This window comes from Pinus tabuliformis, chromosome 7 (genome assembly GCF_031772625.1).
Source record: "Pinus tabuliformis cultivar Carrire ecotype Pingquan chromosome 7, CPIR1, whole genome shotgun sequence".
NCBI classification, from domain to species: domain Eukaryota; kingdom Viridiplantae; phylum Streptophyta; class Pinopsida; order Pinales; family Pinaceae; genus Pinus; species Pinus tabuliformis.
Window position 1 is genome coordinate 238,708,813 of NC_142293.1, and position 25,778 is coordinate 238,734,590.

The window sequence follows — 25,778 nt, forward strand, 5'->3', positions numbered from 1 at the left end:
AATAAAACCACCATCAAACCTCAAGTTTTCTAAGCAATTCAATTGATGAGGGGATGTTAGTAATGAGTGGGAAAAGGGATAATTGGGAAGTTAGACATGCTTCTTTGTTTTTCTTTTCTCATCTTGACCATCAAGGTTAAATCTGAAATGAATACCACTTCTGCAACCCCATCTACTTACCCAGCTACTTTGCCTAGCATTTTTTGTTTCTTCTTGGAGGGTGCACTTAGGCTTGCAGACCCTTACTCGCCTTTTCTTTTCTTTGGCTTTTTCTTTTGTTTTTCTATCTACTTCTACCCTTATTTCTTCCAAGGTCCCAGATTAAGCTGTTGGGAGCCTTTTCTTCTCTACCTGAACTACTTGTCTGCCAAGATTAAACAGTTTGGACAGACTCCTTTCTCTATTCTACAACTGGAAATTTAAAACATGACATGATCCAGTTTAGACTGTTGGACCATCCATCAAAATTTGAGTCCATACCAAGCTATAAGCACAGATTGTATTCTTATGGAAATATGTGATCTTTGCATCATCAAAGCAGAGCATATTTGGACCTTTTCAGTGCCAATCATGAAATATGAAACCTATTGGTATAGGTAGCTAACACAATCAATGCATATGCTTTGTTGTTTTTATTCTCCCAGATGGCGAGCTCTTTGTCAAAGGTACGTTCAACTGGATCCTTTTCTCCTTCTTCCCCACACACTCCTTTCCACAGCTCATTAAAAATAAGAGTGTGCTGGAGTTTCCTCAACCATTTTGGATAATTCTCTTTTCCGATGAGAGTTATTCCCACAATAGATATGATTGAATGCATATCGAACAATGTAATACTTCAACGTTCAATGTTCACCCGAATACCGGAGTCAGAGTCTAACTGTAACTGTCTATGGCAGAAATGAAAAGTGGATGATGAGCGGAGAAATAATGCAGAGGAGGACTGTTGATGGTGGAAGATCGACGGTTATTGGGTCGAAGATCGATGGTTATCGGGGGCAAAGAAGTCCAATCGTTAACGGTTATCGGAGGGCAGTTTTAAGGCGATGAGCGGAATATCACGCGGGCTCAAGGTGGTAAGTGGTTTAGAGAGGGGATCACGCAATTCCATAGAGCGACGGACACGTGGTTCTGATGAGAGAGAAGAAACCACTTATATCGCGCGTGAAACGGTCGAGCATGTTGGCCGTGCGATATTGATGTGGGCCGTTAGATCTGAGGTCAAGAGATCTACAGTCGAGGTTGACTGGGAGGAGAGAGAAAAAGGTGCGCATATCGGGTGGGTAACCACCGTGCAACTAATGCGCCCGATATCATCGTCAGTCGTTAGATCTAAGGGTGGAGATCAACGGTCGAGAATGAGCCCGCAAAACCTCGGGAATTGTGTCCGAGTGGGGTCCATTAAATGCATCAAGCGATAGGAAAAGAACGATGAATCGGTGAATATATGGTGAAATACGGTGAATATGGTAAAAAAATATGAACCATTACATGTTGTTCTTCAAACGAAAGGGTAGCAAAAAAGAAAAATCAAGCTATTATAGCACTATTCAACATAGCAGCAACGTATTAGAATTCAAACAATGAGCATTCACAGAGATCTGACAAAGATGCTAGCCTGCAGGAGATGCAAAACAGAGAGTGAAGGAGTTAAGAATTTAAAAGGAAGGCCAAAAATGGCCCCTACTCTGATACCATGATAGACCAGGATATAACTCCTCAAAACAAAAACTCTCTATATTATTCATTCAGGTTGTTCATTATTATATACAAGAGGGAGTGACTATTCGGTTCATCTCCCGACTCTCTATCTTCTCTGTTATTTATTTACATTAATTACAACTGTTCACCCAATCCTTAAGATTAGGTGTCAACATCCTGAATCTGAAATATTCGCTAAAACCAAACTAATTACCTTCCCAAATGTTTCATCACACACCACCACATCACATTTTTTAGAGTACCATTCTGCACAAGAAAAATGGCTACTGGTCCTCTTGACTTGGGAAGACATGCTTCAACAACAATGCCTTTTGCATTTCGATATGGATTGGCCTTCAACTCTTGCAACTATATTGCAATAAAATTCAACTAAATAAGCACATAAATCTAATCAAAAAAGCAAAAAGATACCTAAAAGAACGTAGATCATGGAAGAATGTTTTTGAAACAACATTCCATTTATTCTCACATCTTGTATCCTTAAAGACCTGTTTACCTTTAGAGTTGTAAGCTTTGGAAAATTTGCAGTTAAAACCTGCATCTCCACTTCACCATCTAAAACTAAATGTGTAAGATTGGAAGCTGAAATGACAGGTTTCAGTAAGCCAACATGGTGAGCTATAGTAAGTTTCTGAAGAGATGGGAAATGAGAAGTAAGCAAGCCAAAGAGTCATCTGTGAATTCGATATCTTTGAAGGAGCAGGTAATGAGATGGTTGAACCCAGGGAATTAGGTTGGAATTGTGTGAGAACATGGTTGGAGAGTCTGGTAGTAGCAAGACTAGTACATGAGAAAAGGGCAGGTGGTGGTATATCCTTCAAAGGGGAAACACTCAGAGTGAGGTGTTGGACATTCCTACATGCAACATAATACACCCATTTCCACACGCTCAGAGTGAGGTGTTGGACATTCCTACAGGAAACATAATACACCCATTTCAACACACTTTGATGACTAAACTGCCACTTGTTGTGTCTTTGAAATGGAATACTTTTGAATGTTGTGTCCCATGCCATGTGATGGTGGTGGCAACTTGGATTCATGACACGCTAATCACCTCCTTGGTAATTACAATGTTTAACTTCTTATTAAACGAATAAAATTATAATTATAAATCTTAAGTGACTTGACAAAGTAAATCTTTATATCCTTAATTAAAAGTCCACATTTTTTCTTATCACAATTTTGCTCAAAGTGAAAGATCTATTTTCAAAGTTAATACAACCATTTCCACACACGCTAGAGTGAGGTGTTGGACATTCCTACATGAAACATAATACACCCATTTCCACACACATGGATGACTAAATTGCCACTTGTTGTGTCATTGAAATGGAATACTTTTGAATGTTGTTGTGTCCCATGCCATGTGATGGTGGTGGCAACTTGGATTCACGACACGATAATCGCCTTCTTGGTAATTACAATGTTTAACTTCTTATTAAACGAATAAAATTATATTTATAAATCTTAAATGACTTGACGAAGTAAATCTTTATATCCTTAAATGAAAGTCCACATTTTTTCTTATCACAATTTTGCTCAAAGTGAAAGATCAATTCGATAATATGTTGTTATTAATATGGGAGCAAAGCATTGTTTTTCAGATTTTGGTGGAGGATTTATCTTTTAAGTGAAGAATGTAATAAGTTGTCATTAATTTGAGCTGAGAATAATTTCCCACTACCTAATTACCATTTTTATTTTCAATTTTATATTACTTAAATTATATTTTAAATATATAAATTTATTTAATTATTTCAAAAGAAATTAAAATATTTTAATTTTAATAATTAGAATTTACAATTCTAATTATTATCATAAAATTTTGCACTAGAGTTTACATAAAATAAATGAGAAAAAATACTTTAATAAATCAATAAATAAAACAAACATTAATATTGCATTTGTGCAAGTTTTTCTCTCATTAGATTACATTTTTCCCACCTAATTTTTATTTTTTTTCATTTGTGTTTCTCTTTCCCTCTTCATCTCCTTTTTTTAGTCTCCTCCAAAGTTGGAAAATTTATTTGATTTATCAAATTGATTTATAATTTTTATAATGACGTTGCCTCACTTAAAACAATAACTTTATTTTACTTTGCACATGACTTGAAAAAAGGAATTAGTGAACAATTATCAACATAATTTATTAATTTTACAATTTTCATTCAAATTGTTATTTTAAGATTTACAATTAGGTGTAGTTTAACTATTAGCAGTTATTATTTTTTTGGTTAGAATTTGATGATAATTTTTTTATGATATTGTGAATTTTTGTTGCTTAAAATGCACTTTCTAAAGCAATGGATTCAAGGCCTTCGAAAACCATAGGGCATTCATAGTTCATAGATTACAAAATTTACTATTCTCAAAATTTTCAATAAGATTTTGGATGTATAGACAAAATAATAAACAAACTAAGCTTTTACATCATTAATATAATGTGAAAAAGTTAAATAGATATAAATAACTTTTCGAAAAAAGTGCACAAATGAATTGCTAAGTAGGGCAAGGAATTGAACCAATGATTTAACACCTAACAATGCCTTTTTAACAACACACCTAATCACCCACCATTTATCGAAAACACCATGAACATAAAGTGAATGCTTCTTGAATTTCTATTAATTACTAATTTTTTGAAACATTTTTTTTGAAGTTTTGTAAAATTATATATTAATCTCATTTTTATGTAAAGGAAAAAAAAAATTATTGAATATTTTAAATTTATATATTTAATTTTTGATTGGTTTAACTATTATGATGGGATTTAATTTTCACATTAACACAAATCACATATTGCAACATTTTGAATACTCTATGCAACTTTAAATGATTTGTTGCCCAAATAGGTTGTTTGTATTTATTACTATTTAAAGTGATCACACTAAACAATGGGGTAATCCAAACTCTAACTGCACTACTACCTCACCACTTGTTCTTATATTAGATTGAATATCTTCCATATCTGATGACCACCATTTTTTTCACCTTTTACTATCCATCTTTATTTCCTTTCTTGGCATTGGAAGAGAGGACATGACACAATGACATCCCGCATAGTCAGACCCCTCGACACGCTAGACCTTTGAAGAGATACCTGATTTGTGAGCTCGTTCGACTAGTGGACCTCTAAGCCTATTCAACTAGTGAATCCTTTCTTGGCATTGGAAGAGAGGACATGACACAATGACATCCGGCATAGTCAGACCCCTCGTACGCTAGACCTTTGAAGAGATACCTGATTTGTGAGCTCGTTCGACAAGTGGACCTCTAAGCCTATTCAACTAGTGAATCTTGGACCTATAGTGAGACACTAGAAACTCTTTTATTTTAAATGTTATTGTATATATTGAAAGGGTATAACAAGCCAAAACACTATAGGTGTACCATTTGCACCTCAGGGCGTAAATGCTAGTTTTATTTTTATTTTTAAATGTATTTTATAATTGAAATTTGAAGATTTTTTTAATGTATTTAATTCTTTAGTTTTTTAAATGTATTTTATAATTAATTAAATTTTAAAAATGCAAACCAGACAGGTTAAGAAAAAATTAAAGAAATTTGAAGAATTCTTTTTTGGTTTTTTTAAATGTATTTTATGTCCCAAAAAAAAAAAACGTGAACCGGACAGAGAAAAAAAATGTAAATTTGAGTGATAGATATTTAAGTTAACTGTCATAAATTTTAATGGTTTCTTTTTAAATATGTAAGTTTAATTTAGTTGATTCAAAATAAAGCAATCCTCTTTTCAGCTGAGCAAAAAAGTGTTTCTGGTTATGACAAAGAATTGTCCTCTGAGGATGGCCAATTATGTTCTCTGCAATTTTTTTCAGATATTGTCCATCAATTACCACCAAACACTTGCACTTCATTTTGGGAAGGGGAGCATTTAAAAATCACAGTAACATAACTTCAAGGAGTATGACACACTTTAATTTTTCACATTTTAATGATGCAGAACAGTCAGAACCAAGATTAAATTAGGAACAAAACAGAATAGGTAAAACAAACGATTCTCGCAGCCCGGAGGCATTACAGTAATCCTTTGGCAATAGCTCTATTGGTCTCCAAATTAGTGGTTTCGTAAACAGGGAGTTCTCTTGAGTAGATATCGATGTCCACTGCTTTCAAGCTCTGCAGCTCAAATAGATCAGAACTCGAATCACTGCCTGAATAATCACCATTTTCATCCTCCTTCCTTTGGACAAATTTATCAGAGAATTTTTGCTTCTGGTGATGTAGTAAATACTCAGAGGGAATCATACCCTTTTCTGAAAACTGAACTCGCCTCAGGTGTTTGCTGGGAAATGGCAGGCTATGTTTGTCATAATTCTCCACTCTGTTCAAGTCCTTCTCTGCACAGGGCCGAGCATACTGGTCCAATATTGTACTGGTTGGATAAAATTTGACATGCCTGCGCTTATCATTCTTTGGATTCACAAAAGAAGACTGAAGCTGCTTGGGATCATGACATGAAGAAGTATGGTCTGTAAATGAAAATTCATCATACCTCTTCATGGTATGCCCAATTTTGCTGACATTGCCGGGATTCGAACTGTAGACCTGGTAGTGATGCAGCCTCGATGAACTGGAAGTAGGAGTCGTGGAAGCTGTCGATGTGCAGTTACTAGTCATGGAGGACATGGAACAGACTGAAACAGAATTAAATTGACCAGAATTATGTTTCCCAGCCCCTGCTTTCTCCTTTTCCCCATATTTATATTCGCTTTGACATTTTGCAGACCCGGAGCCATGGTCATGATCAGCAGTGACACGCTTCGATTTCCTCTTGCCCGTGAACAGGGAATTGAGAAAGTTCGCGAACCTTCTTCCGGGAGACATTGGCTGCTTCACTTTACTCGCACGAATCTGCTCGACCTGGTGTCTATCTGGCTTCTTCTTATCCACCACCGCTGCCTTTGTACCCTCAGCTCGACTAGTGTGATCCACATAGCCGTGGAAGTATTTTAAAATGCCAATCTCTATCCCTGGCCCTTCTCTCGCTGAATGTGGCGATTTACAGGTGGGGGCTTCAAGGCTCGAGTCCCTACTGAATTTCGTCTCTCGCCTTCTGCGATTGATTTTCTCATCTTTCACGGTGCAGTTCTCAGTCGACCGCGAAATTTCTTCAAGAAGTGCAGAAGAAAACGAGGGATATTCACGATTTCTTCTACAGTGGTGGAAGGCCGAGGCTGATCCCTCCATTAGTTCAGTGGACCTTCCCACTTTTATCACCGCACTCTTTCAGATAATACAAAAAGCAAACAATTAGTAATCAGTATTTGTATCTGGGATGGTCTGATCTTAAAGATAAGAATGAACACTACAATATATTCATTAACCATCAACAAATCTAGATTTTTCTACCAAAATAAATTGCAACATGAACTATATTTATGCATGATGATTTTGCTCTCCTCACTTCTTTCTTCTTCCTGGTTGACAGGATGTTTTCATCTATGGCTGTACATGTTGAAACTTCTGGAAATTCACAGATTGTACCATCAAAATCTCACTCCATCTAAACGATGATACCTCAACTCTACCAATTCCTGATACCTCAAACCTACCCATTTCAATGAAAATATATTACTTCAATCCTAAAACCCATACCAACAACCTCCTTTGCCTGTGCACTGCTTTTTCGCTGACATATCCATTCACACCCGACTCCAGTGGCATATTGCTGCGCCTCTTCCTGCCATTTCATTAAAGCTGATATTGGGGGAACAAAACAAAATCTGCCGAGTATTGCAATAACTTTGTTGCGGAGGAATTTACTTGTTATAGATTTTAATGCACAAATTCAAAGCTAAAGGCCAAATGGTAATCACCAATAAAATTGACTGGATTACAATAAAACAAAAATGCAGGCTGCTTTATTTTCAAAAGGTTTGCTTTTTAGGTAGCGGAAAGGTTTGCTTTTTAGGTAGCGGGCACATACATCTTCATGGTAGACAAGCTTTGTAATGGGTATCATAGCTTTAGGGACGCCTATTGAATCATGATGTTGACTATTTAGGCTTAAACTTTATGTAGTTCTGTTTTTACATTTGTAAATAATTATTCATCAAGATTTTGAGTTAGTTTAAAAATACCATAAATGTTTTATTGGTATAATAATGGTTATTTTAAAATGTAATATAGGTAGAAGTAAGTTAGGGATGGTGTAAGTTAATTATAGAGATGCAATTTGAAAGAAAAGTTGTCTATTATAGAGTTATTTGTCTATCAAATATAATTATACATTCTGGGAAATACAAGGAAATATTCATGTAAATTATTAACATTCTCCTTTAAAATTGTGAAAATAAACATTAGAGTTGATAAAACTATTAAATTTGACAAGTTGTCTAATTTTGAAATTCTAACCATAGTCAAGAATAGTGTTCTTAGTAGTGCTTTGGTAGGCATTTCTCAACACACATAATGTAACACCCTTGCATTGGCACAAACAATGGGTGCCCTTACTCAATTGTTTAGGTGGTCTAAGCAAACACTAAGTTGTAATGGACAAGTTGCAAGGCTAGACGATGCAAGCATGGGGTGGCCCTGCCAGGGAGAAGTAGGAAGCACTAGATATGAATGATTTGGTAAAGTCTCATGATGGGTAAAACACTAAGTTCCTACATGATGTGACCTACTCAAAGCGGGTGCATAAGATAACTTGTAGTGACTTATACAATTGACACATTTTGATGAGAATGTGGACCCAAGTAGTGTTTGGGAAAACAAAGTATTCCATACAAGACAAACACCTTCAGTTATCACTCACACATCCAAATCAAGGATCATAATACCCGTATTTTTACATGGTTAAAACCCTCTAAGAGAGAAATAGTCCATTTCCCTAGCCATCATGGCCACTTGAGGAAATTTATTAATGCAAAATAAAATTTGTACAAAATAGTTCATCACAATCGATCTTTAGCAATGATCCTCCATGCTCTTTAAATAGAGATCATGGACCAATCAAGTGTTAAGCCACAAAATAATAGTCATTGATATAAAGGAGAATCTAAGTCATCAAATCGCTCTATGTCTAGAACATATCATGAACGTAGCATTACAATGCAACTCATGCATACTAAAGAAATACAATTTTACCTGAGGATATATTAGACCAAGTTGAACTTAATTATATCATAAGTGTCTAAATATCCTAACAAGTAGTTGAATGTTTCATAGTTTGTGGATTTAGAGTGCCATGAAGACCACATTGGATAGGATTCCATTAGGTTTAGTTTTAGATGTAACCCATGAATTAGGGTGGGAAACTGTGTCATGGTTTTAGTGTTTTGAGAAAGACAATGTAAAACAATGGGATTGGCATAACCATCGATGGAAAAGACATCGACTAAATTTCCTTAGAAATTTTCAAGGAATTGTATGGAAGTACCCAACAATAAACTGAGCATCATGAAGGTCATAGATCCACTTTATCTTGCAGTTGGTGGACACATTTTTTAATGAAGGGAAGATTTTTCATGATTCTTATTTAAAGTGGACATTGTGATGAACTTAGGAAAAGTGGATCATCTGATCAAGGCAATTATATTTAGCAATAGGATCTAAGGTATAACTCAAAAGAGAAAGAAAAATTAGGGTTTACTAAACTTGGGTAGGTGGCCTAAGTTTGGTGTGTTCATGGAGTAATGTGCACACTAATCTTGAAAGAGTTCAGACATGGGGCTTGGCAAGTGTCTAAGGCATGGGAGAGTTGTTTTAAAGATAGGTGTTGTAGGAGGAAATTACGCAGGTGCTTTAAGGGTTGGTTTGTGCAAGTGGAGTAACATTGAGGCATACATGCCTTAGATATCTGTACTTCTATAAAAGAGTTGCACATAATGCCAAAATTGCATTTAACACTCTTATTGTTGTATCATACATTCTTCAATGGGAATTTAAACATACGGAATCCCTTTTACACTTTGGTAAAAATTGCCACATGTATGGGCATTTACCATCATATATAGGGAAGTAATTTTTTGAATTGCCTAAGGATATGTGTTAAAAATTTTGAATGACCAAATGAAACTATTTTTTTCTCCAGTAGTTGTTCTTAAGCTTTTAGATATTTGTGATCTTTGGATTGGTTTTGGATCCATTTTAGATATAACATAAATGTCAATGCTACACTTTGTAGTGACCAACGTGTTCTTTCCATCATTGGTAATATTGGTTTTAACTCGTATCACCTTATAGGGAATTGTAAGAGACATTATGGAAGGGAAATATGTTGTCCAAGCATTACATAGAGTTATTAGATGGTTGGGTGAACTGCATGTTTACCAAAATTTTCACAAATATCCTAATCTAGAATTTGATATTACTTAGTCATTTTCCATGTGTTTTATGATATTGCTAGGGAGGATTGTTACTTTTCTAGTGATAATTAAGAATCTATTGTTGATTAGAAACATTAAATGTAAATTAATGGGGGCGGTCCCTTCCCTCAATAATGTATGGTCTTTACAAGTAAGCAATAGTTAAACGTTGATTACATACTATGCAATTATGGAATCAACAATGATTCCATGGTACATTTTCTACTATAGTGGCATGAGGTGCACCAACATGCATTAGGCATTGTTTTTTCACCAAAAAAAAAAACCTAAAATAATTCATCTTCCCTCCAACCTCCTCTTCGATCAATTTCATTACCGATAAATCCAAATTCAATTCAATTTTAAATTTGTAGGTGTTAGAGATTAAAGAGTTCATTCATGGTTAGCATGGCTGGATATGAATATATAATGAACTACAACCATAAATCTGTTTTTAATAAAGTTGACTAAATCAATATATATCATAGTATTCTTAAGCCATTCCTATTCCTTGGGTTTCATTATTTTGTATTTTGAAAAATATTAATGATTAATACAAAGCCAATAGGAAAGCCTCTAATTTTAAGGCATATTAAGCTCTTCTCTACATAGTTGTTTTCAAAAAAATATATCTATTAACACCACCTCTATGGGCATAGAAATACTTGAGTTGCTTTCTTTGTTGTGAAGTATATTAGTGGAATGACACTCATGCATTTATGCCTATTTGTACTTCTTAAAAAACATATATATATATATATATATATATATATATATATATATATATATATATACATTTCGCATTCTTATTGTTGTATTATATATTCCGACATTTAGACATGTAAAATGCCCTTTGCAACATTTACTTTGATATATAAGAAAGTATTTTTTGAATTGTATTAAAAATTTTGAATGACAAAATGAAAATTATTTGTTTTCTATGAAACTTGATTTTAGGTTTTTAGATATTTGTGATCTTTGAATTAGTTTTGGTTCCACCTAGACATAGCATAAATGCCAATGCCACAATTTATACTCCATTCTTTCCATCTTTGGTCATTTTGGTTTTAATCATTTTCAACTCCATTCTTTTCATCTTTGGTCATTTTGGTTTTAGTCATTTTCACATAGCATAAATACCAATGCCACAATTTATACTCCATTTTTTCCATGTATAGTCATTTTGGTTTTAATCATTTTCAACTCCATTCTTTTCATCTTTGGTCATTTTGGTTTTAGTCATTTTCACATAGCATAAATACCAATGCCACAATTTATACTCCATTTTTTCCATGTATAGTCATTTTGGTTTTAATCATTTTCAACTCCATTTTTTTCATCTTTGGTCATTTTGGTTTTAGTCATTTTCACATAGCATAAATACCAATGCCACAATTTATACTCCATTTTTTCCATATATAATCATTTTGGTTTTAATCATTTTCAACTCCATTCTTTTCATCTTTGGTCATTTTGGTTTTAGTCATTTTCACATGAGAAAATGGTTTTAGTCATTTTCACATGAGAAAATAGGGAAGGGAAGCATGACATAGAGTTATTAGATGGTTGGATGAATTGCATGTTTACAGAAATTTCAAAGAAATAGAATTTGGGTTGACATAGTCGTTTGTTAAAAAATGCGATGGATGTAATCTGATATAGAATTGGAACGTATTGATCAGAAAAATCACATTAACATAACTTCAAGTAGTTTGACTCGCTTTAATTTTACACATTTTAATGATGCAGAACAGTCAAAACTAAAGATTAAATTAGGAACAAAACAAAGTAGGTAAAACAAACGATTGCTCGCAGGGTGCAGCCCTCAGGCATTACAGTAATCCTTTGGCAATAGCTCTATTGGTCTCCAAATTAGTGGTTTCGTAAACAGGGAGTTCTCTTGAGTAAATATCGATGTCCACTACTTTCAAACTCTGCAACTCAAACAGATCAGAACTCGAATCACTGCCTGAAAAATCACCGTTTTCATCCTCCTGCCTTTCGACAAATTTCTTGGAATATTTCCGATCCTGGTGACATAGTAAATACTCAGAGGGAATCGTACCCTTTTCTGAAAACTGAACTCGCCTCAGGTGTTTGCTGGAAAAAGGCAGGCTATGCTTGTTATAATTATCTACTCTGTTCAAGTCCTTCTCTGCACAGGGTCGAGCATACTGGTCCAATATTGTACTGGCTGGATAAAATTTGACATTCCTGCGGTTATCATTCTTTGGATTCACAAAAGAAGACTGAAGCTGCTTGGGATCATGACATGAAGAAGCATGATCTGTAAACGAAAATTCATCATACCTCTTCATGGTATGCCCAATTTTGCTGACATTGCTGGGATTCGAACTGTAGACCTGGTAGTGATGCAGCCTCGATGAACTGGAAGTAGGAGTCGTGGAAGCTGTCGATGTGCAGTTACTAGTCATGGACGACATGGAACAGACTGAAACAGAATTAAATTGCCCAGAATTATGTTTCCTAGCCCCTGCTTTCTCCTTTTCCCCATATTTATATTCGCTTTGACATTTCGCAGACCCGGAGCCATGGTCATGATCAGCAGTGACATGCTTCGATTTCCTCTTGCCCGTGAACAGGGAATTGAGAAAGTTCGCGAACCTTCTTCCGGGAGACATTGGCTGCTTCACTTTACTCGCACGAGTCTGCTCGACCTGGTGTCTATCTGGCTTCTTCTTATCCACCACCGCTGCCTTTGTACCCTCAGCTCGACTAGTGTGATCAACATAGCCGTGGAAGTATTTTAAAATGCCAATCTCTATCCCTGGCCCTTCTGTCGCTGAATGTGGCGATTTGCAGGTGGGGGCTTCAAGGCTCGAGTCCCTGCTGAATTTCGTCTCCCGCCTTCTGCGATTGATTTTCTCATCTTTCACGGAGCAGTTCTCAGTCGACCGCGAAATTTCTTCAAGAAGTGCAGAAGAAAACGAGGGATATTCACGATTCCTTCTACAGTGGTGGAAGGCTGAGGCTGATCCCTCCATTACTTCAGCGGACCTTCCCATTTTTATCACTGCACTCTTTCTACACTACAAAAAGCAAACAATTAGTAACTGGCTGGGCGGTCATCTTAAAAATAGATTATTGTCATTACAAATGAATAAATTGCGATGTATTCACTAACCATCAACAAATAAAATTTTCTGCAACATGAACAATATATATTTATGTATGATGATTTTGCTCTTCCTAGCTGAGAGGCTGCTTTCATCTATGGCTGTATATGTATGGAAATATATTACTTCATCTTAAAACCCATACCAGTCTGTATTAAACGTTTGCCTGTGCACCACCTTTTCGCTGATGTATTCATTCACACCCAACTCCAGTGGCATATTGGTGCGCCTCTTGCTGCCATTTCATTCAGCTGAAATTTAGGGAACAAAACAAAATCTTCCGAGTATTGCAATAATTTCTTTGTCGACCATTTTACTTGGTATAGAATTTATAGCACAAATTCAAAGTAAAAGCCAAATGATAATCACCTATAAAATTGACTGGATGACAATAAAACAGAAATGCAGCCTGCTTTAATTCAAAAGGTTTGCTTTTTAGGTAGCGGGGCACATACATCTTCACGGCTAGAGAAGCTTTGTAATGGACATCATAGCTTTAGGGACGCCTATCGAATCATGATGTTGAGTAGTTAGCCTTAAACTTTTTGTGGTTGTGTTTTTAAATTTTTAAATAATTAATCATCAAGATTTTTGATTTAGTTTAAAAAGATTATAAAGGTTTTATTGAGATAATAATAATCATTTTAAGTTGTAATATAGGTAAAAAGTAAGTTGGTGATGCTGTAAGTTAACTATAGAAATGTAATTTGATGGAAAAATTAAGTAATTTTTGTCTATCTAAGTTGGCCCCTACTTGGGATAATGGGAGATCTGAGAATGCATACCTTGCAAAAAGACTTGATCGTTTCCTAATCCATGACAGATTGATGGACCGATTGGGGATACCTATCTCAAATATTCTAACAAGTTTCATCTCTGATCATAGACCTATTTCCCTTCAATGGATATCTCAGAACCACAGGAAGGGGATTCCCTTCAAGTTCAACAAAGTGTGGTTGGAGGATGCTGATTTTAATAAATTTGTTCAGGAATCTTGGCTATCTTTTTCTCCTCAAGACCAATCCTCTCATGCACAGTCATTCCTATGCCGTCTGGTATCCCTCAGGAAAAGTGTTAAAGAATGACAATAATACAAAAAGCATACTAATAGGATTGCTCTACAAGATATAAATAGGGAACTTGATTGGATTGCGGGGAGATTGACTCATAACAAAATTCCGCTGGATTTGCGTTTCTGGATAAGGGAACTAGAAAGAAAAAGACATAACCTCCTGGCCATTGAAGAAGCTACTTGGAGACTGAAAAGCAGAGTGATTTGGTTAAAAGAGGGTGACAGGAACACGAAATTCTTTCACAGACATGCAAATAAAAGACGTGAAATAAATACAATATGGGAGATAAAAGATGAGGAGGGCAACCTGTTGCAGACTCAGGAAGAAATCACAAAAGAGGCTATTAAGTTTTTTCAGAAATCATACAAAAGGAACCGGGACAGCGGGATTGAGGATATTCTCTGGGGTATAGACCCTTTTCCATCCATGTTTGATGAGGAACAAAATGATCTGTTGTTTGCCAATGTCACAGAGGAGGAACTCTTGGCGGTCATGAAGTCTTTTAAAAAAGACAAAAGTCTGGGCCCGGATGGCTGGACGATTGACTTTTTCATTCATTTCTTCGACCTCATAAAACAAGACCTTCTGGGTATGGTAGAGGAATCCAGGACTTCGGGCAAAATAAACCATATTATCTCCTCTACTTTCATTACCTTAATCCCAAAAAAAAAGGATTCTCTCTCTTTCTCAGACTTCAGACCCATTTCTCTTTGTAATACCATATATAAAATTATTTCCAAAATCATATCAGGAAGAATAAGAGACATTTTATCAAACTCTTTGACTCAGGAACAACATGGTTTCCTCAAAGGAAGGAACATTCTGGATGCTGTTGCAATAACTCAAGAATGTTTGCACTCTCTACACACAAAAAAAAATTGAGGCGACCATCCTGAAAATAGACCTTAAGAAGGCCTATGATTGCCTCGATTGGGGATTTCTAAGGTGCCTTCTTATCAAAATTGGCCTAAATAATCAATGCACTAATTGGATTATGGCATGCGTGGAAAATGTCAGCTATGCGATTCTAATTAACGGAATCCCATCCTCATTCTTCTCTGCTGCCAGAGGTCTAAGACAGGGGTGCTCTCTATCTCCCCTTCTGTTCATTCTAGTAATGGACTCATTAAGCCTCCATATAAAAAGAGCTGTCAGGGAGGAAAGATGTCGGCCACTAAAAATCAGCAGGGGAATCTTTTTCTCATAACTTATTTGTTGATGACATCTTGATTTTTGCAATGCTCTGCCGAAATTCCTGGAACTGTCTGCATGGAATTTTGGAAAAATTTCAAAGAGCTACAGGTCTACTTATAAATGATGGCAAGTCTGCGTCCTATCATGGGGATGTGAATATGGAAAATATTGAATATCTGGTCCAGCTCTATAATATTGAAGTGAAACCTTTAAAAGAAGGCATGAAATACTTGGGGTATCATCTTAAACCATCGGGATATACAAGTACAGACTGGATGTGGATCCATGACCGGTACTTCAAGAGAATAGCAGGATGGGAATATAAATGCCTTTCAATGGCTGGGAGGATGATTTTAGCACAATCTGTGTTGGCCCAACTAATGGTATATTGGGCCCATTTATTTTATATTCCGGCAAGTGTTATCCATAAACTAAACAGATTAACAACAAATTTTATATGGGGGGGGAAACAATGAAAGAAGGAAATTTCACCTGTCTAAACTATCAAACCTTACTCTTCCAAAGAAGATGGGGGGATGGGGAATCATGAACCTCCGGAAGTTTGGTCTGGCTCTGCTATGTAAATCTTTATGGAGAGGTGTTTTAGGGGATAGTATATGGAGTAAGTCCATAAGAATGAAGTACATGGGCAACAGAGATATTTCTTATTGGTATAGGAAAAGATCGATAGGATCTGCCAATGGATCAGCCATCTGGAGGAGCTTCCGTAAGATTGAACAATTTTTTCTTAAAAACTTAGTATGGAGCTTTCAAACAGGAAACAACATAATTATCGGTCATGATCCCATTGCGGGGGGAGAAGAAGATATAACTTTCTCACAATAGTTATTACAGTTTCTTCACCGAAAAGGAATCTTTTACTGGGAGCAGGTTATAGAAGAATGGCAGGGTTCTCTACCCATCTGGAAAAATGCCTCAGTGCTGGGACTAAATGGTGTATTAGCCCATCAGTGGAATCAGATTATATGGCTAATGAGGAACAGGGGGATTTGTAGATTTGAAGTTGAGGACGGTCTAATCTAGAAGGGGAATAGAGGGAAGCTGATTGTTTACGTTAAAGATATATATTTTTCCCTTCTAAAGGACCACTCACCACAACTTGATAACATTTTCCCCATCTCTTTTTGGAAATCTGGGAGTCCCTATAAGATTATCATTTTCTCATGGCTTGTTTTTCATAATAAAAATCTAACTTGGGACAATTTGCAAAAAAGGAACTGGTACGGTCCTGCTATGTGCTTAATTTGCAAAGCAGAGGAAGAAAACAATATGCACATTTTCTTAAAATGTGTTCATACCCAGATGCTTTGGAGGAATCTGGCCACTTATTTTGGATTCAATTATGTTTTGCACTCCTCATTAAAAGAAGCTTTAGTTTGGTGGAGTAATCAGAAAGCGTTATGGAGACCTATCCCTCTATTAGTCTTATGGTCAATCTGGAAATGGAGGAATAAGGTTGTATTTCAAAACTGCAAGGAAAGCTTTAAGTCTGTTTTTGAATTCATTATTTCCCTGTACAACTCTTTTTCATCCTCTATCCCGCAACAGAAAAAAGAAAAGGCAAAGGCTCTTACACCTTGCCAATTGGGTTTCCCTAGAGCTTATTTTGATGGGGCTGCACAAAATGGTATATGTGCTTGCGGTGTATACATAATTACAAAGGAGGATCAACAATTTGCCATCTATTGGAATGGTGGAGAAGGAACAAACAACAAAGCGGAAGCAATGGCCCTATCGGGACTTCTTCAGTTCAACATCTTCCTAAATATAGAGTCCTTGCAGATCTATGGAGACTCCAAACTCATAATAGATCATGTAAATGCCAAGATTTCCATAAAAAATCACAATCTGACTGGATGGATGAACATAATCGATTCTCTCTGGAGATCTACAAAGGATTATACTATAACACATGTGGACAGGTCCCAAAACTCTCATGCAGATGAACTATCAAAGAAAGGGCTCCAAATTCAAACAGGTAAATGGAAAATGAATATAACAATGGGGAATGAAATGCACCAAATTCAGGATTTTTCACTTCCGGGTACATAATTTCTCTCTGATCACTCATCAGTCCCTGGTATGTTCCATGAACCTGTTTTTTGTTTTTTTCTCAAAAGGCATATGCTTCTCAGAATTTGCAAGTATCGCCATTGGTTTTTCGCACCTATCTCCATAATCTATTTTAACAAGGCTTTGTAGTGTATTGATGTATCATGCACCTTTGCAGTTTTGTCTATTTATCAGACTGTTTTTGCTCTCTATATTTCTGTTTATGTGTTTGGACTCTATGGTTATAATACAATCAAGATTTTTACGTACTGATAAAAAAAAAAACAAAAAAACAAAAAACCAAAACCTAAATTTTTTTATAAATACAATGGAATATTCTTGTAAATTATTAGCATTTTTCTTTAAAATTATGAAAAAGACATTAGAGATATCAAAGACATAAAATTTGATGGGTTGTTTAATTTTGAAATTCCAACCATGGTTAAGAATAGTGTTGTTATTAGTGCCCTGATAAGCACTTCTCATGATACATATCATAATGCCCTTACTTTGGCGCAAACAATGGTCATTCTTACTAAATTTCTTAGGTGGTTTAGGCAAACACTACAAGTTGTGATGGACAAGTTGCAAGGCTAAGCGATGCAAGCATAGGGTGGCCTTGCTAGGGAGAATTAGGAAACACTAGATTATTGAATGATTTGGTAAAGTCACATGACAGGAAAAAACATTATGTTCCTACTTAATGTGACCTACTCAAAGAGGGTGCATCAAATAATTTATAAAGACTTGTATAATTGACACATTTTGAGGAGAATGTGGACACAATAGTGTTCAAGACAACAGAGTATTACATACAAGATGAACACCTTTAGTAATCGCTCACACATCCAAATCAAGAATCATAATACCATTATTTTTACATGGTTAAAACCCTCTATGAGAAAATTTGATTAATGCAAAATAAAATTTGTATAAGAGAGTTGCTCACAATCGATCTTTAGCAATGACCCTCCATGCTCTTTAAATAAATATTATGGATCGACCAAGTGTTAAGCCACAGATCAATAGTCATTAGTATCAAGGAGAATTGAAGTTATCAAATCCTAGTAAGTCTACAACATATCATGATCATTGACTACATCACAACTAATGCATACTAAAGAAACACACTTTTAACTGAGGACGCATTAGACTAAGTTGAACTTAACCATATCTTAAGTGTCTATATATCCTAACAAGTAGTTGAATGTTTCGTATTTTGCGGGTTTAAGGTGCCATGAAGACCATGTTCAATAGGAGTCCCTTGGGTTTAGTTTCAAATGTAACTGAATTCCTTCAGTCTCTTTTAATTGAATTGTTTCCCTAATTTCTTATTGATGCTCTTCAAAGTTCTCCTCAAAGATATGAATCTCTCACTCTACAGTTGAAACTATGTATGGAAGCTATGGTGATTAACTTTGAATTCAGAGTTTAGCATTTTTTATGCTTTGTTCAAATATCAAACCCCAAATTCTTCAATGGAAGAAACCTTAAATTCTTGCACAATATGGAATTTGGATGGATTCATTGATGCTCACATTTCAGAGATCTGGAGATCTAGATGATCCAGATATCTCTTGGCTTAACCAAATATCTTTTCAATCTGGATACCTCCTTCAACATGACTAGCGCTTTGATCTAGGTATCCAGGAGCTAGTTTAATGTTATAACTTGCAGATATGTTCAAATTAGATACTTCATAGTTTGGATTATCAACTATGATCTGGGAACTAGTTGACGACTCACCTTTTGAACTTATTATTACAATTGAATACCTTTGCTAGTCCAGATTGATGACAAACCATGATGGAAAATTTCTCCTTTCTGTTAATTGATGAATCTTTTGAAAAGAAAAAATTCAGTTTTGTCAAAAATTTGTGTTATAAGAAATTGGGTTCGATCTAGTCCAAAAACATCGAATTGCACTTTGATTGGATTTGAAGTTGTGAACCCTGAAATTGAACCTAGGAAATGGTTACTTGCAACAACTGATTCTTCATGTAATAGATAAAGAAAACTAATTTGGCCTACGCTCAACATAACTGAACTCAACCACACAAACACACAAAAATATACACATTGATTCATATACTCAACAATAGAGGGGAAGATTGTGGTTTTACAGTAAGTGTATTGTGTTCCTCTAATTTCCCCTTATTTCTTTCTCACTCACACACTTAAACTTCAAATTGATCTATTACATGGAAATATATATTACAGAGAGCTCTTGCACCCAAACTCAACAAACTCAACCCGTTTTAATAAATTATCTAAAAATTGCTAATTTAGCTTAATATATCCCTTTAAATAACAATAAAGTGACACTTATCCTATCCTCTCCAATAAATGACACCGGGACCAACTTCTTCCTTTGATCCATCTTAGAAATATAACATGACACGTTTTTTACCATTCATCTCAAGTGTATAGGTGTCCCTCTTACCATCATGAATAACCTTTCTATCATACTACCATGGTCTTCCCAACAAAATATGAAAATATCCATGGCCATTATGTCACATAATACCTCGTCCTTATAGTTGCCAATTTGAACCACCTTACATTGTTCATTTACCAAAATTTGATGTCCTTTTTGTAGCCATGACATTTTATAAGGAGTAGGGTGTTATTCTCTTCAAATAGATTTTTTCTAGCATATCCATAGAAACCTATTTATCATTATCAATCACAACTTTGTAACACTTACCTTTTGACTTGCATATACTTTCGAACAAGCTTGTCCTCTGGGTTAGCTCCATAGGTTCTTTATCTGAGTTGATTAAAACTCTCTTCATCAATAATCACTTGCATGATTTATGAGTTTCTTTAGTTGCCACTAAATTTACACCTTTTCTTTCTTCTACCACATGTGCTCTTCTTTTACTTGCTGTATTATTTTCTAAACATTCCCATGACAAATATCCGAATTGTCTGCATATGTAACATCTAGGTCGGGAGTCTCTACCTCTATCTCTGCCCCCTGAGAAAGATATTCTCCCTCTAGATTCACTCCTCTTGGTGATTGATTACCTGGACTTCCACCTTCCTCTCGACTATTGAAATATTCCTCTACCACTTTGTTGTCCTTTTCCTCTTGCATAACTTATTCCTCTACTCTTCTGACTTTGTTTTCTAGTTAACTTCTCTTCTACTTTGAAAGCAGATTGATCTGCATCTTCAACTATCCTCAACGATAGGATACTAATCTCATCCTAATTTCATACCTTAAACCATTGATGTAGCTAGCATCCTTTTCATTATCCTCTTCAACATGATCAACTCTAATGTTTAATTTTTAAAAATCCTCAGTGTATTCCCTTACTGACATAGATTATTTTCTAAGATTTTGCAATTGTTTGAAAATATTTCACTGGTAATCTTTAGGCACGAACTTGCCTTTGAATTTAACCACCATTATGTCCAAACTCTTAATCTTAGACTGGTGGAAGGTTGAATATAATCCCTCCATTACTTATGTCGACCTTCACATTTTTATCACCACACTCTTTCTACAATACAAAAGGAAAACAATTAGTAATTAGTATCTTGCTTAAATTATTGTCATTAGAAATTCACTTATATTTAAAATGAAGAAACACTTCGATGTATTCATTACCATCAACAAACTTATATTTACTTACAATGATGAACATAATTTTTTCTGCAAAATAAACAATATTTATGTATGATGAGTTTGCTCTCTTAACTTCCTTCTTCTTCCTGATTCACAATATGCTCTAATCTGTGGCTGCATATGTATGATGAGTTAAAGCTTATGGAGTTTCACAAAAAGTACTATCAAAATCTCAATCCATTTATATCCTCAATACTTTAACTCAACCTTACTTAATTCAATGAAAATATATTACTTCATCTAGAATCCATACCAGGTTGTATTATACATTTGGTTGTGCACTAATTTTTCACTGACGTATTCATTCACACCCGACTCTAGTGGCATATTGGTGCACCTCTTCTTGCCATTTCATTAACGCTGAAATTGGGGGAACAAAACAAAATCTGCTAAGTATTGCAATAATTTCTATGTCAACCAGTTTACTTGGTATAGATTTTATAACACAAATTCAAAGCTGAAGGGAAAATGATAATCACCTATAAAATTTCACTGGATTATAATTAAAAAAAAATCAACTTGCTTTAATTCAAAATGCATGTTTTTTTAGCGGGACACATACATCTTCATGGTAGAGAAGCTTTTAATGAGTATCATAGCTTTAGGAACACATGTCAAATCATGATGTTCTAGTTGTTAGGGTTAAAGTCATCATGTTCTAGTTGTTAGGGTTAAACTTTAGGTGGTTGTGTTTTTAAATTTTTAATTAGTCAATGATTAAGATTTTAATTTTGTTTAAAAAGATTATAAATGTTTTATTGAGATAATAATAATCATTTTAAGTTGTAATATAGGTAGAAATGAGTAAGTTGGTGATGTTGTAATTCCACTGTAAAGATGTAATTTGATGGGAAATTTTTTTATTATGGAGTAATTTCCCTATCAAATACAACTAAACATTCTTGGAAATACAAGGAAATATTTGTGTAAATTTTGAACATTCCTCCTTAAAATTGTGAAAATAGGCATTAAAGTTGTCAAAACCATCAAATTTGATGGGTTGTTTAATTTGAAATTCCAACCATGTTCAAGAATGATGTTGTTAGTAGTGCTTTGGTAGGCACTTCTCAACACATATAGCAATGCCCTTGCTTTGACCCAAACAGTGGGAACCCTTGCTCAATTTCTTAGATGATTTAAGCAAACACTACAAGTTGTGATGGACAACTTTCAAGGCTAAACGATGCAAGCATAGGATGGCCTTGCCATGGAAAGTAGGAAGCAATAGATTGATGAATGAGTTAGTAGAGTTGCATGTGAGAGAAAACACTAAGTTCCTACATAATGTGACATACTCAGAGAGGGTGCATATGGTAATTTGTAGAGACTTATATAACTAACACATTGTGGGTAGAATGTGGACACAAGTAGTGTTCAATAAAATATAGTATTCCATATAAGAAAAAAACCTTCAGTCACATCCAAATCAAGGATCGTAATACTAGTATTTTTACATGGTTAAAACCCTCTAAGAGAGAAACAGTCCATGGCCCTAGCCTCTATGACCACTTGAGGAAATTATTATTAATGCAAAATAAAATTTGTAAAAAGAGTTTCTCACAATCGATCTTTAGCAATGAGATCATGGATCAATCAAGTGTTAAGCCACAAATCAATAGCCATTAGTATCAAGGAGAATTAAAGTCATCAAATCCTAGCATTTCTAGAGCATATTATGATCATTGGACTACAATGCAACTAATGCATACTAAAGAAACACACTTTTACCTAAGGACACATTAGACCAAGTTGAACTTAACTATATCCTAAGTGTCTAAATATCCTAGCAAGTAGTTGAATGTTTCTTAGTTAATGGTTCAAGGTGCCATGAATACCATGTTCAATAGGAGTCCTTTGGGTTTAGTTTCAAATGTAACCTAATTCATATAGTCTCCTTTAACTAAATTGTGTCCCTAATTTTGGTTTGATGCTCTTTGAAATTCTCCTGAGAGATATGAATCTCTCAATTTGCAGTAAAAAATATGCATAAAATTTGTGGTGATCAAATTTGAAGTTAGAGTTTAGCATTAATTGTGCTCTATTTAAATATCAACCCCTGAATTCTTTAATGGCATCAACCCTAAATTATTGCATAATCTACAATCTAGATAGATTCATTGTTTCTCACAGTTCAGAAATATGGAGATATAATTGATCTAGATACCTCTTAGCTTAACCAGATGTCTTTTTAATCTAGGTACCTCCTTCAACACGATTAGTTCCTCGATTAAAATATCTCAGATTTGGTTTAATGTTATAACTTGCAGATAGGTTCAAATCAAATACTTTATAGTCCAGATTATCAACTACGATCTAGGATCTAGTCGACAACTCACCTTTTGAACTTATTATTAGAGTCAGATACCTTTTGCAGTACATACTGACAGAAATCCATGATGGAAAATTTCTTATTTCCTTTAATTGATTAATCTTTTGAAAAATGAAATATTCAGTGTTGTAAAAAAAAATTGTTATAATAAATTGGGTTAGATCTAATCTAAAAACATCGAATTGCATTGTGATTGGATTTGAAGTTGTAAACCCTGAAACTAAATTAGGAAACAATTACATAAATAATCAATTCTTCATGTAACAGATAAAGAAAACCGATTTGGCCTATGATCAACACAACATGAACTCAACCACACAAACACACATAGAAATATACACATTGATTCATATATTCAAAATAGAGGGGAAGATTACAGATTCACAGTCAATGTATTGTCTTCCTCCAATTTATTTCTCACTCACACACTCAAACTTTGAATTGATCTATTACTTGGAAAAATATATTACATAGAGCTCTTCTGCCCAAACTCAACAAACTCAATCTGTTTCACTAGATTATCTAACAAATTCCTAATTTAGCTTAATCTATCCTTTTAAATAACAAACAAATGACATTCATCCTATCCTCTCTAATAAATGAAACGAAGACCAACTTCTTCCTTTGCTCCTTCATCTTGCAAGGGTAACAAGACATTTTTCTAACCATTCTTCTCAAGTGTATAGGTGTTCCTCCTACCATCATGAATAGTCTTTATATCATACTGCAATGGTCTCCCCAACAAAATATGACAAACATCCATGGATGTTATGTCACATAATACCTTATCCTTGTAGTTTCCAATATGAAGCTCCACCTTACACAATTCATTTACCAAAATTTGATGTCCTTTTACATCCATGACACTTTATAAGGAGTAGGGTGTTTTATTTTCTTCAAATATGTTTTTTCTAGCATATCAATAGAAACCAAATTATCTATCCTACCACTATCAATCAGAAATTTATAAAACCTACCTTTTGACTTGCATATAGTTTTGAACAAGGTTGTCCTATGGGCTAGCTCATTAGCTTCCTTCTCTAATTTGATTAATAATGTTAATCATTCATGACTCTCCTACTTTAGGGGTTTCTTTAGTTCCTACAAAATTTACACTTGCTTCTCTTACTTATATCACATGTGTACTTCTTTGACTTGTTGGATTATTTTCTAGACATTACATGGCATGCGTCTTAATTTTCCACATTTGTAACATCTAGGTTGGTAACTCTACTTCTACCTCTACCTCTTGAGAAAGATATTATTCCTCTAGATTCACCTCCTGTTATTGATTGACTACCTGAAATTCCACCTTCTCCTCTTGACTATTGAAATCTTCCTCTGCCACTTTGTTATCCTTTTCCTCTTGTTGGACTTAAATTCCTCTACTCTTCCGACTCTATTTTCTAGTTATCTTCTCTTCTACTTTGAATGTAGATTGATATGCATCTTCAACTATCCTCAAGGATACGATACTAATCTCATCATGAATTTCATACCTCAAACCATTGATGTAGCTAACATATTTTTCATCATCCTCTTCAATATGATCAACTCTAATGTTTAATTTATAAAATTCCTCAATGTATTCCCTTACTAACATAGATTTTTGTCTAATTTTCTAAAATTGCTTGAAAATATTTCACTGGCAATCTTTAGGCATGGAATTACCTTTGAATTTAGCCATAAATATGTCCCAACTATTGATCTTAGACTTTCCTAAGTTCTTTTTTCTATTTTCCTACACTTCATCCCACCATAGGATTGCATGAACTTTCAATAATGTCAATACATAATTCTCTCTCTCTCTCTCTCTCTCTCTCTCTCTCTCTCTCTAATGGTAATTTCTGAATTGGTAACTTCAGATGACTATTTTGGGACAAATCTAGGATAGACTCACAATGACTTCCACTATTCACCTCAATATCAAGATATTCAAAATTTCCTACCCCTTCAGGCTTATAGGAATTACTCATCATGATTTTCAACATTTTCAAAAATTTTCCACATAGGCTAACATGTCTCTAGAGAATAGAAATCAAGTGGAGGAAGAATTAAACCCGCTAGATACCACTCAAGTTATTATCCTTTGACACTTCACTCGTTTCTCTTCAATAACATCTTCATAATCAAAATATTTGTAGATGGCATTGATATAATCCATCAATTCATCAATATTTAAATTACCTTACAAATAGGTTTAAACTGGATACTTTGTAGTTCAAATTATCAATTGAGATCCATAATCCGGTTGATGACTCACCATTTGAAAATTATTACAAGAGG

General features: G+C 34.8%; 2 protein-coding genes across 2 annotated transcripts; both read right to left on the reverse strand.

The window, feature by feature from the left end:
• Positions 1-5,665: 5,665 nt before the first annotated feature.
• LOC149246742 (uncharacterized) lies at positions 5,666-7,575 on the reverse strand. Its single transcript, XM_089455745.1, has 2 exons — positions 7,148-7,575; positions 5,666-6,966 (listed from the first exon to the last, which is right to left on the reverse strand). The coding sequence occupies exon 2, from the start codon at positions 6,928-6,930 to the stop codon at positions 5,758-5,760; it is 1,173 nt and encodes a 390-aa protein (XP_089311871.1). The 5' UTR covers positions 6,931-6,966; positions 7,148-7,575; the 3' UTR covers positions 5,666-5,757.
• Positions 7,576-11,846: 4,271 nt separating this feature from the next.
• On the reverse strand, positions 11,847-13,107 carry LOC149246743 (uncharacterized). Its single transcript, XM_089455746.1, has one exon. The coding sequence runs from the start codon at positions 13,076-13,078 to the stop codon at positions 11,885-11,887; it is 1,194 nt and encodes a 397-aa protein (XP_089311872.1). The 5' UTR covers positions 13,079-13,107; the 3' UTR covers positions 11,847-11,884.
• Positions 13,108-25,778: the final 12,671 nt, after the last annotated feature.

What these genes read in the sequence shown, in the direction of transcription:
- LOC149246742 (XM_089455745.1), bottom strand. Translation starts at nt 6,930, where the DNA reads ATGGAGGGATCAGCCTCGGCCTTCCACCACTGTAGAAGAAATCGTGAA.
- LOC149246743 (XM_089455746.1), bottom strand. Translation starts at nt 13,078, where the DNA reads ATGGGAAGGTCCGCTGAAGTAATGGAGGGATCAGCCTCAGCCTTCCAC.